Source organism: Marmota monax, unplaced genomic scaffold, assembly GCF_021218885.2.
Source record: "Marmota monax isolate L192 unplaced genomic scaffold, Marmota_monax_Labrador192_F-V1.1 WCK01_AAM20220418_F8-fsc00019, whole genome shotgun sequence".
Lineage (NCBI taxonomy): Eukaryota > Metazoa > Chordata > Mammalia > Rodentia > Sciuridae > Marmota > Marmota monax.
The window spans coordinates 17,916,724-17,931,848 of NW_026695242.1; the positions used below are offsets into that span (position 1 = coordinate 17,916,724).

The following is a 15,125-nucleotide window of genomic DNA, read 5'->3' on the forward strand; positions in this document are numbered from 1 at the left end:
TTGGATCTTCACATTAAGGATGGCAGTGTGTATCTATTTAAAACAGAAATTCCCAAATTTTTCTCACACAAATTATATGAGGCTACCACAGTGGTTATTAGTTCCTCAGATCACTGCTCCCATGTCTGCCCCTCCCCCTTTTTTGTCTTATGATTTTGGGGGTTTGAAAGTATTTCTATATTTCTCCTTGTTTTTTGTCTTTTATTGATGATTTCGTTGTTGCAAGGAAGAACTGTATTCTCTTTTCCTTGCTTTCTCTGTTCAGAAGCTCCATTCCCTGCTTCTAGACTGGTTGTCACCCGGGAGATGGGGGACCAAAGCAGACAACAGAGCTGCTCCTTTCAGCTCTCCTTTGGGGAAGATGAAAACTGAATCTTAAGCAAACAGTTAGGCCTCAGGTTGGCTTGATAGTCTCCAAATGGATTAGTGTGACCTGGGGACCTTTCTTGAGTCCTGATAATGACAGCTTTGCTATCCAGTTTGCCTTTGGGGATAGCTCTTGAGAGAATGAACCTCCTATAACTGAGAGCTTTTATGGCCTTTGTCCAGTCTTGAGCCCTAAAGGAAATACCTAACTAGATATTGATAGGGTTTGAGCATCTGTGTAAATGAATATTTTCCTGAGGCCAATGAGAGCCTTAACTGTCCTCCCATTAATGTTCTGTGACAAGCGCTGTTTGGTGGGCAAAAGATTTTTCAGTGTTAGATTACATCCTTGATTGTTGAGGCAGAAGCATAATTCTTTAAAAAGAAGAAAAGGAGGAGCTTCTTGCAAATGAAATGGAAGCAATTGAAAACTTTGGATGGAAGATACATAGCTACTATATTTAAAAACACCTTTTTGCCAATGGTTTTAAGATTCAAGTTCATCATTTCTTTAAAACTAGTACATATCATTTAAGCTTGGTATGCATTAACTCTTTTTGGGCATGGATAATATCTTAACTATAGATTTTACCTCCCACTCTATGATATTTGCTAAACAAGACACACAGCAAATGTCTATTGAATAAAGGTGTTTGATGAAGACTTTTTCCCCCTTATAATCCTTATTTATTCCTCTGGGGTCTTTGTGTCTTCTGTGTGGGACTCCTCTTGTTCTTCTTGTTTCATTCTTCTTAGGTCTTGTAATGACTGCTCAGTCTTGCAGAACCTGAGTTTTAGCAAACTAGGTAAAAATAGACTTGTCGTTAGAAGCACCTCACAGCTGTGTTCCCCTTTACCCCAGGGTCCCTGCAAAAAGTTGACACTCTTTTTTGAGTTGCATGTCAAAAACAGTTGGAGAGAAAAAAAACAGCATCTGTTTAGTCAACATTGCTAGAAGACTATAAATTTTAAGAGTTCTCTTTTTCCAACTCCCCCCCCCCCGTGCGCCCCCCTCCCCAACTGAGTATGTACTTTCAGAGCAGTGGAAAAGTGTCAAAAGTGGAGAAGGTTAGATGTGGCCATTTTGAGGTTAATCAGGCCCAGAGGAGCTTTCTCAGTTGTCCTTGTACCCTATGGAAAACAAGCTGTATACAGGTCAACAAGCTGTACACAGAGATACAGCTTCCCCTGGGCAATCAGGCACCAGGCACTGATGGATGGCAGTCTGATGACAACCTCTTTGGCCCAGTGATACAGTGGGTGAGCACTGGCTTAGAATTCAGAGATGGATGTGTGTTCCAGGCTCTGCCACTTGGCAGCTATATTGTCTTAGTCCAGTGACCTATTGTGTCTCATATAAAATGGAGGTGGTCATGCCTGTCTTAATGCATTGAAGAAACTGATGTCTAGTATCTTTGTCTGCCCAAAGAAATAGATTTGTACTTCATTGTTTTTTTTTTTTGTTTTTTAAACTTAATCCTCTCCTTGGTTCTGGAACATAGGGCCAACTCTGGCTATGCATCAACAAAACCCACAGTCAAGAGTGTTAGAAAGCTGGCGTGGCAGTGTGCACCTGTAATCCCAGCAGTTTGGGAGGCTGAGGCAGGAGGATTGTGAGTTCAGAGTCAGCCTCAGCAAAATCGAGGTGCTAAGCAACTCAGTGAGATCCTGTCTCTAAATAAAATACAAAATAGGGCTGTGGATGATGCTCATTGGTCAAGTGCCCCTGAGTAAAATCCCCGGTACCAAAAAAAAGGAATGTTAGAAATAATATGTTGTTATTAATGAGAACCCCAGGCAGTCCTGTCTTTTATTTCCTTTTGGTTTTGAAATTTGGAAAATTTTATAAAAACTATTCCAATCACACCATGGCCTTATCTTTTAATTGCATAAATAAGAGGTTTTTCTCCCTGTGGTTTTTAGGAAGGTTGTGGGAGGTGTGATGTATGATTTCATTAGGCAAAGAAAATTAATAGTGCTGATTTTTGCCCAACTGTGCTCACTTGTACATGGAAATAGTACAAAAATTCTGAATAATTTATGAAGTATATTTTGTGATTGTGATATCTCTTTTCTCTCTACAGACATGATGCAAATCTGAGTAAAATGCATTTCATTTAATAAAAACTGACATTGTGGAATTTCTGTTTTTGAAATTCGATTTTTTTTTTTTTTTTTTTAAGGTGATGGTATAATGAAGGCTTTTAGTGTGATCAACTTTTGGAACCAGTGTTTGCTTGACTTTTGAGTTTCTTGATTCCCATGTCTGTGTTCTTTTTACTTTACAGTTGCAGCATGAGAAAGCTGAACTGGAACAGCATCTGGAACAGGAGCAGGAATTTCAGGTCAACAAACTGATGAAGAAAATTAAAAAGCTGGAGAATGATACCATTTCTAAGCAGCTTACATTAGAGCAGGTAAGCATGTGTAGCTGTCCCTGGACACTGCTTTCTCACGATTAGCTGATTCTTTTCAGCTTTAAGATGCCCTGCAGAGTGTGAATGAAAAATATTATTTCAGCTTGTTCTTTCTACAGTGGAAAGAAACTTTGTTTCTGAAGGAAGCATTTGCATAGTCTCTGCTCATTCTCTTCACATATCCCCTCACCCCTCACTCAACCACAGTTAGTTCAGTTTCAGGAGATATGTGGTGATACTCTGATTTATAGCAGGAAATGTCAGGTTCCTTTTTGCAAAGCAAAAGGGGAAGAGTGATTATAACCACAGGATTGTTTCTGTGGAAGTCTGTAAGAACGTGTTACTACTGTGGACCTAAACATTTCTTTCAAGCATTATTCAGAATAAGCAATCAGCATTTATTTTTCTTCTTTGAATGATTAGCAACCTTAAATGAATGCGGTCTTCTCCCAGCTAACTTTGTTGATACTGATGTGTAAAGTCTTAGACTTGGTAATTCATCCGGGGCCAGCTATCCAGTGGCATGATCTTGAGTTAACTTCACGAACTTCTCTGAGCTCAGGTTCTCCATTTGCAAACAAAGCAGGGTGGACTAACATCAAATGGCAAACTGGAAGATGCAAAAGGTGGAAAGCAATGGAGCACGATCATTTTGTCTGATGCCCTTGGCAGATTGTAGTCCAGACTAGTCCTTGTACTCCTGTATCACACAGAGTTGTGGGCAGACATCATCACTCCAGTCGAGTTGGTTGTTGGACTAAATAAAGTCCCTGATATCGCTGGCCTCCTGTCCTTTGGTGACTTTTCCCAATCTAGTGTCCTGAAATTACACTTTCCCTAGATATGTTTTAAGAGGCTGTCTGTTGTGTACAGTTACCTTGAATTTTGTCTTGTAAAATTCAGTGAATTGATTGAGATTTCCAGCTTTTTATATTGTAGATCCTGATTGCTGCTATGACAATTTGGCTAAGCCTTGTGTATAAAAAATTGTTTGATTTGTCCCAAGTTCTGGATCTTGACTTTGTATCTGAGCTTGTGCAGACTGGTTCATCAGGCCCTCTTGGGACTGTTCTAGTTTTACATTCTATCTGAGAGTGAAACCTTGACAGGAATGGGAGGTTTGAAGGCACATTGGGGTTTATTTTAAACTAGTATTGACTTGTTTTCTGTGTTATTCTTGTATCTGCCTGTATCAAAGAGGAAATGTTACTAGGTTTTTGAGGATTATGCAGGAGGCTGTAAACATTTCTTCATCGCTTTCATGTAAAAAGAAAAGAGGGACCTGGGCATAGTGGCACACACCTGCTATCCCAGCTACTCAGGAGACTGAGGCAGGAGGATCAGTAGCTTGAGGCCAACCTGAGCAACTTAGTGAGATACTATCTCAAAATAAAAATAAATAAAAAGGATTGGGATATATCTTGCCTGGCATGCAGAGGACTCTGAGTTTAATCCTTAGTATCGCTACCACCACCAAAAAAGTGGGGGTATTGAGTTTTCATGGGTTGGCTATTGTATATTTATATCCAGAATAACTTAGTATCTATTCTTACCATTAAGTTTTCAAATTTAAATGAGTCATATGAATTTAGAATATCTCCTCTGCCTAAATAATAGCTCCTGTTCTGTCCAAGCAAAGCTCTAGTCCCTGACATACCAAGTACTTGTTATTGGTACATAGTAAATATTTTTATTTGTGGCTAACCTGGTGGCCAAATGAAAGTCTCATAACATTTGATATTGTGGAAACTTTGATCACAGTCTTCAGGATGATGGTGGTCAATATTCTAAACAGCTCCAGGGAGCCTTGAGATGGGGGCTGTGACCCCCCCCCCCCAAGGTACTAGCTATGGCCACAAGGTGGAGATAGTGAGCTTGTTTCATACATTTGCCTATTCTGGACATTTCATTTAAACAGGATCATATAATACGTGGTCTTTTGTGACTGACTTCTTCACTGAGAATAATGTATTTATCCACTTTGTAGCATGTTCTCATATTTCTTCTTTTTCTGGACAAATGACCTTTCACTAATGGATGTACACTTCTTTACCCAGTCATCATTTGAGGGGCATTTGGGTTGTTTCTACCTTTTTTTTTTTTTTTTTTAACTTATATGTATCTCTACTATAGTATGTACTGTGGTACAGTAACTGTTTAAAATTGTACAAAATAATTTAAAAATAATTCATGAAGATCTGTGAGAGGTTTTTGTTGATCATATGTATTGGTTTTGAAGGTGTAGTTTCGGTTAAGAATGGTCCCTGTTCTCTGTAAAACAGAACTTAACAATCCCTAGAGTCTTGGACTCCTCCTTCCTCAATAGACCCCAGCTAATTCACATATCCGTGGTTCTCATTGTCAAGTCTTGTCTCACTAAAAGGCCTTCACATGGAAGTTTTAATTAGATAGTGTGGATTCTTCTTCTTTAAGATCCACAACCTGGGATCTTTTCATTCTTCAAATAGGGTATGTTAACAGGTGGATCATTACGGGGTCTGGGCTATATAAATGATTCTATTCATGTGTTGCAGTATGTGAACTCACAGAAGCTTAAAGTTGGAAGGCTATTTTGTTGGGAAGACAGCCTTTGTCTTTAGACCCCAGTGGGGGACATGAGACAGTGGGAAAGTTGGAAGAACAAAGAAACAGCAGCAGATGAAAGCTCCATTCTTCTTAAATGGGTTCTTGATTGCTGCTGGGATCCTCTGAGGATATCAAGTCTCGCTTCTTTACTCTTCCAAAGCGGACTGTGTCAGTGATTCTCTAGGGTATTTCCAGAAGCCTTGGGTCTTGGACTAGAGTAGAACATTGATCCCTCTTATTCTGGGGCTTCAGCCTCTTGGACTGGGCAGCTACTGGTTCTTTAGGCTCTCCAGCCCTTCACATGGCCATTGTGGGCTACCCAGTTTCTGGTTGCGTAAGCCATCCTAATAAATCCCCCTTTTATAATTATACTTCCTGTTGATTCTGTTCCTCTAGAAAACTCTAACTAATACAGTTACCTTTTGGACTTTTTTTTGCATTCTAAATGCTTAATGCCAAAAGACAATTTATAAGTAGATCTGCAAAAGCATGTAGAGAAAAATATAAAGCAGTGAGGTCTTTGAAGCACACAGTATTAGCCTAACAAACTGGATTAGTCTCATCAGCATGGCTTTAGTGTGCTCTAGGCTTTTTAAACAAATACTACTGGCCGTCACCTGTGAACCCTTACTGGAAAATTTTTGTTCAAAGATGTGATCCCTCTGAGTCTGTTATTTGTTGTTCACGTGGTCTTAGGTGATGGTGAAAACATTTAGAACTTGGAATTTTCTTTCATTGTCAAGAAATCTGGATCCAATCTGGAAACTATCATGCTAAGTAAAGCCAATCCCCCAAAAAACCAAAGGTTGATTTTATTTTTCTTTGATATGTGGATGCTAACCCACACACAATAAGGGGGGTGGGGAGTAGACAGGGGGAATGGGAAAAGGAAAGACAGTGGGATGAATCTGACAAAACTTTCCTACACACATATATGAATAGACTACAGTGAATCTCACCATCATGTACATCCATAAGAAATTTATGGAAAAAAAAAAAAAAAAGAAAAACAACCTATGGGTAAATGTCAGAAAGATGAATAGAGGGAAGGGAGCAGGGCAGGTGGAGGGAGGGAAGGAGAAAGAAAGGTACTGGTGATGGAATTAGAACAAGATATATTTCAGAGGCTGGCATCGTAGCTCAGTGGTAGAGCGCTTACCTAGCATGTGTGAGGCACTGGGTTCGATCCTCAGCAACACATTTAAAAAACAAAGTATTGTGTCTATCTAAAACTAACTAAATATGAATAAAGGTCCATCAACAACTAAAAAAATTTAAAAAAATATATATTCCATCCTTTTATAATTATGTCAAAATGGATTCTACTATCATGTATAACTAAAAATAACCAATTAAAAAATAAGAAAAATTAAAAAAAATCTGGATCCAAATAATGTTTTTTGCCAACCAGAGGAGACTTTCCCCTTACTTGTTTACCATTAAAAAGCACGCACGGTAATGTCCCCCACCTCAGTGCTGAGGATTGAACCCAGGACCTTACTCATGAGAGGCAAGTGCTCTACCATTGAGCTAAATTCCCAGCCCCACATTAGCTTGTTAAGTGACATTTAGGTTAGCAGATTATGAGTACCTTGTGTTCAGTTGGCTCTAAAAATTATCTTATGGGAATGCTATGGTTTAGATGTGGTTTGTCTCTGTTGCCCAGAAAGCTTTACTGCTGTAGGTCCCATTAAGGGACATTAAGTGGCAATGTTGGGAGGTGGTAGAACCTTTAGAATTGGGATCTAATGTGAAGTAGTTAGGTTTGGGGGGCTATTGCCCTCAGAAGAGATTAATGCTAGTCTCATGGAGTGCATCAGTTCTCAAGAGATTGAGTTGTTATAAAAGAAGAAGACTGGCCCCTGAATCTCTGTGGCTCCTGCCTCTCCCTCTTATAAGCTCCCACCATGATGGCATCTGCCATGGTATGATTCAGCCAAGGGGCCTTCCATCAGAGTTGAACCTGACCTTGGACTTTCAGCCTCCAAAAAAATTGAATTAAACAAACCTCTTTCCTTATTACTGCCCAGCTTCAGTTTTTTTTAAAAAAATACTTTTTAAAAATTATAGACAGACATAATACCTTTATTTTTATGTGGTGCTGAGGATCGAACCCAGTACTTTACACGTGCTAGGCAAATGCTCTACCACTGAGCTACAGTCCTAGCCCCCAGGGTTTTTTTTTCTTGTGACAGAAAATGGATGAATATAGGAAAGAACATGTCATATAACATGTGAACTGGACATTTAACCATTATTCAGTAATATATTGAAAAAATAGTGGAATATATTAGAAGAACATGCTATTCAGTGAATACTTTCATGATAAGTGGGATTCCCTACCGTGTACCAGATGCCTTTCCACTTTCCTTCCTGTAAGTGACTCAGTGTGGCTGTCAGTTTTTCTTGGAATTTGGAGTTCTGTTCTCCTAAGTTGTCTCACTCCTCCCAAAGCACTAACACTCACATATAAAGGTTGACTTTAGGAGTGGTATGGTAATTTCATTTCATTAATATCCATTTATAATGTCTACATCTTTAAGGAAACTTCACTGGGCTCAAGTCTCCCTTCCATCTGTAATAAGCTTTGTGACCCCAGGCATGCAATTTGACCTTTTTGTGAAGCTGTCATAATGTCTAATCCCTATGTTTGGGGAGAGGATTAATCTTCCACACTCCTCTCTCATGTCTGTGTATACTGAAGTTCTTTCATTCCCTCTGAGGGAGGATTGTTCAAATGCAGACAGCACAGCAAGAAAGAAATTCACATGGTAACATTGTGTGCTGATGATTATGTAACAGGATATACATAAGATACACACAGTTTCATAAGATGATACCCTGTGCTTTGCACCGATTTTCTCTTCAATCCTGTTTCTTTTCTTCTTCTTCTTATTTTAATGTAAAAGACTAAACCAATATCACAGTCCAGTAATGGGTTGTGACCTGCAGTTTGAAAAACATGCTCTGCTGTACAAAATGCTTTGCTGCCTCTAGATGTTCACAGACCTGTTTCCTCTGCTTAGAGCACTTGCTCCCATCCCTATCCAAGCCTTACTGACCCCTCATGCTGGCAGCTGGTGTCTGTGCTGTACTGTCTTTCTGCATCATTCAGTCCTCTTATAACATTCACATGCTGCTTGATTGTTTCTTCCCCTTCATTCCCTATTAAGGTAAAGGAGAACAGGGACACTGTTGACCTGTCTATCATATTCCTGGTGACTCATATCTAGTAAGTTCTCCAGAAATTGTAGCTGCTGTCATTAATAATGAAAGCCATCATCTATTTCCTATAGTGTGTTTGTCCTACTCATTTCCCAGGAAGATGCACCTGTATACATATTTTAGCCTCAGATGCCTCACAACTTTCTTCAGTCTGGTCACTCATCTCTTCAGTTTATGAATCTGTTGATGGTCGTATATCATTTGTGACCCAGCCCCTTTGGCTTTCATTTTTGGCCACTATCCAGTTGATGTGATCACATGACACATACGACACTTTTATTAAGTGCTGGTTTTGTGTTCCTAAGAAAGATGGCAAAAGATCCCTGGCCTCAAGGAGCCTGGTCCAGGGTTGGCACACTAATATTCTGTGGCTAGTGATGAAGCAGCACTGGACAAAGTACTGTGGTGGGGGAAGCAGCCCTCCGTCCGGTACAGAAGATTAGAAGCTGCACTGACATTGATGCAGAAAAAAGGGCACATGCTGGCCAGGGAGGTCCAGGACAGCCTTGTTTCAAGGAAGCAGAGATGTGTGAGGAGAGAGAACTAGGAGGGGAGATAGGCAGAAAACATGGCTGCAAGTATCGCCTAAAAATACAGAGTTTGTGAACATATGAAGCCAAGTCTTTCCTCTTCATTAAGGAGCATGGAGAGAGCTGGGGTGCGAAAGTGGCTGTATGAGCTTGAGGGCATCAGCTTGTCTTTAGAGTGAGTCTGCAGGAGGCAGCCATGTAGCTGTCCCAGGGCCCATCCAGGCCATAATGCTAATGGTGCCCAGTGCTGTTACACTACACAGCATCAGGTGATTTAGAGTTGCCAATGAGACTCCAGGTTCCAGGGATAATGCAGAGTGACACCCACTCTTCCTAGTGCCTTTGCCATCTGTAACTGCAGTGAATCGTAGGGGCTGGGATTTAGAATGATGAATGTGATCCTTGGGAAAAGATTTAATTTTTGTTCACTTTTTTTTTTAAAAAAAGTATTTTATGTTATATTAAAATCCACAAAATGAAAAAGAAATAACACATCTTGGGAGTCTTTCCACAAGTCTCAGTTACCAATAGCCATGGGGCCATTGCCTTTTTTTTCCTCTGCTCTGTCTGAGCTCATTTAAAGATCATTAGAGATGACTCTAGTTATTAAAATCAAACTCATTCTGCCAAATCCAAGACCCTGAATTTATTTAAATTGTAAGCCATGCGTTTTACTGCCCTTCCACCAAAATACCTCCTGTTCAGCTTTAATTGGTGATTTGACTCTCTCAAATTCTAAAAATATTCATAACTGCTTCATCATCAGGGACACCAGGAATTTCAGCTATCACACATTTTTCCAATGTTGGCATATTTTTAAACATTTCTTCCTTGGTTTCAACTTCCAAGTATTCATCTGCCTCTTTTGTATACCAACCATGTTCCTCAGTAGGACCACTTTAGTAGGACACTTGAGTATTTCAGTTAATGGATTTGAATCTGATGCCTTGGATGCATTCTTCTCTGTGGCATCACCCACAATGACCTTGCCATCCTGCTTGCTGGTATTCTCCAGCAGCAGTGTGGTGCTCAGCTTCTGCTAGTGCTTTCTAGACCCTGGCCTTCCCAATGCCATAGCTCTTCACGATCTTATGTGCTACTGTGCCACCCATGTTAGCAAAGAAGGAGTTGCCAGGCCTGATTGGAGACCTTGGTCTACCCCGTTCGTTCATCATACACTTGCGAAGGAGTAGCAGCTTTGGAAGACTGTGATCGAGGACTTGAGTCCTCTCCTTAAGGAAAATCCTGGGATAACTCTTTGTCTTCCTCTACAAGAGAAGTGGGTGAGCCGATGGCAGCTCCTCCTACACTTCCTTTCCTCCTACCTAGTAATCTTGATTCTCATCACAATCTGGGTCTGTTTGTCTTGAGAACTCACTGGCTTCCTGTCTCTACACCTCTTTTCTCTAAGTCTTCTGTTTCCCATGTCTTTCTAGTCCCACTGCTTCTTTTGATCTTCCCTTTGGCACTTCACTCCTTTCTCATAATCATTAGGAAACACAGGATCATATTCATCAGCTAAGGGAGTCACAGCTTTGCAGAAAACCCACGGGTAACAGTGTCCTGCAGGCCAGCTGTTATGTGTGATGGTAACACAGTTTGCCAGTTGTCTGAGGAGCCTCTTTACTTTAGGCCGGTGACTGGGGAAAGGGCTATACTTTGTTTTGTCCTTTGCCTCTTTACTTGAGTGAGCTGCCTTCTTTATCTGAAGCTGAGACTGTGGAAGTTGGAAGCTTTGGGACCAGCCTTCTGTTTTTTGAGTTGCTGATCTCCACTCCCAGGTCATCATACACGGTTATCTTTTTAGCCTATTGCCAGTCTATCTGGCTGACTCTGTCCATGGGTCATGGCAGTAGCAGGTGGAGCTCAGCCACATTCTACAGAAACCTGCAGACAGCAGGAGCCCACAGCTTTGTGCATTTTTAAAAATTAATTTATTTTAATTAGGTATCTATAACAGCAGAATGCATTTTGATCCATTGTACACAGTTACAGTATAACTTTACATTTCTCTGGTTGTACATGATGTAGCAAGCATCACATCATATGTGCAGTCATACAAATACCTAGGATACTGATATCCATCTTATTCCACCATCTTTCCTGTCCCCCCTGTTTCTTCCCTAACTTCCCTCCCCTTTGCCCAGTTGCAGGGGAATATTTAGTGTAAGTTCTATCAGAAAGAAAAGTATTAGTTTCAAACTCTTAGAACAGCGACTCTTCAGGTGTTAAAAATGGTAATGATGGTGTTAAGGTTACTAGGTGCCTTTCTGTCTTGTTGTCTAGAAGGTAACTGATTCAAAATGCAAACCTAATTGTCATGGCTGCAGTTGCCGTGAAGGTCTTATGCTGATTTTAGTAGATATGGAAACCAGTGAGTTTCACAGATAATTGTGTCATTGTGACTTATGCAGCAGTGAATTGAGTATCTTCAGGTTCACATTCAGGTTTTCATCCTTGCCTGATCTTTTTATTGTTGGGAAACAAGGTATTTCTTGAAAATTCTGGAAGTGGGAAGAATCTGTTGTAATAGTGCTGGTTTCTGTGTACCATTTGAAAGCATTATAAATAACTCTGCTCCTTGAGGATACACTTGCAATATGGATATAAAATTTAGTGACTGCCATGCATACTTTGAAGTTTGATTTCAAATGCTAGTCTCAGATTATGGAAGTCTTAGGATCTTTCATGAAATTAAATGTTTGCATAGTAAAAGCAATTCTTTACTCTTTCCAGAAAATTTGAAAAACAAGTACAAAAAGAAGTACAAAATTACAAAAACATTGCCTAGATGGCAGTTCCCTCAAACAACTATTGTTTTTTTTTTTTTTTTTTCTTCTTCATCTTTACCTTCTTCTTTTTCCTCCTCTGTTCCACCCCACTCCTCCCATACTGGGGAATGAATCCCCTCATTTTTTAACAATAGTTATGTATCATTTGCTGCCCTGCTTTCTGTTTTTTGATGAAACATCAGAACCCATGTTTGCTCCTGTAGATAAGCACAGAGAGCACAGGTAGATGTTACCACAGTAAACCCTGAAGTTGGCTGGGTGAGAATTGGATCATAGCAAATCCTGGAGGATGTTTCAGTCACTTCAGAAGCTTGGGTACAAGAATCCCACCTATTCAGGGGAAGTGGGAAACAAACCTCAGGTCATAGTGGCAAAATACGCAGGCTTATTTTGTTCTTGGAAGTAGGCCAACTAGGTTTAATACTCCTGCTTCTCCCTCTCTCCCCTACCCCACAAACTTGAGCAGGCTTCGTTCAGTTGATGTGATTTGATTGCCATCCTGGACCTGCTGGGATGTCAAGAAGCCTGCTGAGAGGCTGAGCTCCTGGCCTGTGAGCTCTGTCAGAGGACACAGATAAGTCTCTCTGCAGGATATATGAAAGAGGAATACCCACCCACCCTCCACCTGGCCAAATGCATTTTCTTTTCATTAGCTTTTTTGTCACTGGGACCAAAAGACCTGACAGGAACAATATAGAGAAAGCAAAGTTTATTTTGGTTACTGGCTTCAGTGGTCTCAGTCCATAGATGGCTGACTCCATACCTCTGGGCTGCAGGTGAGGCAGGACAACGTGACAGAAGGTATGGTGGAGGACATGGTATCAGAAAGCAGAGAGAGCCCTCTGTTCACCAAGGACAAAAAGTAAACTGCAAAGGCACACCTCCAGTGACCTATCTCCAGCTACACCTTCCCACCCACAGTTAGCACCCAGTATCCATATCAGTGTATTAGTGCACTGATCAGGCCACACTGCAAAATCTAATCATTTCACTTACGAATATTCTTACATTGTCTCACACATGAGCTTCTGGGGTACACCTCATATCTAAAACAGCAATTTCCCTCTTTCTTAAGTACAAAAACTCATTGTATTCCATTTCATCAGACTTTATTTTGAAGCACTGGGTAACATTTGCCATATCGGTCAGTTTGCACAGATATATTACACGATGGGAGGAAAAATACTTAAAATATCCTGTGTGTAAAAGAAGAGGCAGCACCCATCCAAGAGTGTGCATTTTCTGGTCATGCACTGGGGAGGGAGACCTTGCCTGTTAAATTGAAGGACATGGATGTGCTGCAGTAAGAGCAATAAAATACAAATATACTGTAGTGAGATTTTCTAGTTGCTTGTTATTTTGAAATACACAAAGACTGTTTCCTTATAATCAGAATGGAATTTGGTTGATGGCTTAGAAAAGGCATTCTCCTTAGGAGAGTGACTAAGTAAACTCAGATATCTTCATGTGAGAAAGTTTGATGACTATAGTAAAGACAGGAAAGAAATTATTTTTTAATCAAAGAACCCTCCATTTTGGATAAAGGTGCATCTCCTTCCACCCTCATCTCCTAACACCCTCTCTCTCACACACACATGGAGATGCACTGGCCTCCTGCCAGGTCTGCAAGACGTTTCCCTAAGGTTATTTTCTTGAATCTTGTTTTAGATAATGGACTGATGGAATAGTGTGCCTGTGACAGTTACACATATGACTTATTTCTCAAGGATTTCTCCATTGGGCTCCATATATTGCCCCAAACAAACAAACAAACAAAAACCCCCCAAACAGACACCAACAAAAAACCACCCCACACTCTTTCATACAGTCTCATACATCCAATACCTTGAAACCTGCTTTCCATCAATGTTGTTTGCTTGAAAATCCCCCCAGATTATGAACCCAGTATGTAAATTGGTGCATTAGTATGTCAAAGTGAGGAAATAAGTCCAGAAACCATATCAATCTGAATAATTAAGTGTGGGTCTACTTAAAAATTCATTTCTAATCAAGCCCAGTGTGTATATGACTCTAATCCTAGCAAACTTGATAAGCTGAGGCAGGAGGATCACAAGTTCAAGGCAGCCTCAGCAACTTAGCAAGACCATGTCTTGAAGTAAAAACCATGAAAAAGTACTGGGAATGTGGCTCAGTGATAAAGTGCCCCTTGGTTAAGTCTCCAGTACCTAAATAAATATTCATCTTTCAGCATCACTGAACAGAAGCAAGATTTACTGAGATGGTCAATTATAAAACAGGATCATTTTTACATATACTAATAAAATATTTTTATGTCATGATGTTGTTAGTTTCAGAGAACAAATCTTATAATTTAAAGAATAAAATTCCACCCCCCTTTAAAAAAATTTTTGGGTACTGGGGATTCAACCAGCTGAGTTTTACTCCTAAGCTACATCCCCAGACCTTTTTAATTATTTATTTTGTGACAGGGTCTCCATAAGTTTCTGAGTTTCACCTTAAACTTAGGATTCTTCTTCCTCAGCCTTTCAAATTGCTGTGATTACAGGTGTGTTCCATCATGCTTGGCTCCCAGTCTTTGGAGGGGAAAAAAAAAAGGATGTATGGTGTAATAATGGCTCATTTTGAGCTTCTAGAAAATTCTCTTTTCCAGGAAGTTGAAACTTCACTGCATTTATCTTTCTAAGAGCCACTTGGCTCCTTTGATATATAATATGTATAATTTAATACTATATTAATGAATTACTATTACTGGGTATACTACTACTTATATAAGGAAACAGATTTTTAAGATGTCTTTTAATTTTTTTCTATTAAAAATAGTAGCTGTTCATTAAAAAATTGGGCGGGGTAGGAAAAAGATAGGCAGATAAAATATCAACATTATTGCTTTTACACAAAGGACAACCATATATATTTTGCTTTCTGATTTTTTTGGCTTTATCATTATATTCTGATGTATATAGATAAATTTATTTTTGGTGGTGATTGTAACCTAGACTTAAAAGTGACCATCATTCTTTCTTTTTCTTGCTTTTCACTAACAGACTTCCTTGGCTCTTTCTGTCCTCAGCATTGTATGAGTCATGGGGATGTCCTAGAACATGTTTTGGATTCTGAAGACAGTTGCAGCTTGATTAATCAAATAAGTACCTTGAAGGTTTCTGTGATCTATGAACACCTGTCTTAAATCATCTGTAACACAAATTGGCTGCTTTTTTCTTTTCTTT

The 15,125-nt window shown here is 39.8% G+C and overlaps 1 protein-coding gene and 1 pseudogene across 1 annotated transcript in view; one reads left to right on the plus strand and one right to left on the minus strand.

The window, feature by feature from the left end:
• The window catches only part of Ccdc6 (coiled-coil domain containing 6), a 111,592-nt gene that overhangs the window by 63,990 nt on the left and 32,477 nt on the right, over positions 1 to 15,125 (plus strand). Inside the window, exon 3 of the mRNA XM_046419759.2 lies at positions 2,655 to 2,783. Coding sequence (XP_046275715.1) covers positions 2,655 to 2,783 — 129 coding nt within the window. The remainder of the gene's footprint in view (positions 1 to 2,654; positions 2,784 to 15,125) is intronic.
• Positions 9,679 to 12,037, minus strand: LOC124075943 (splicing factor 45-like; annotated as a pseudogene).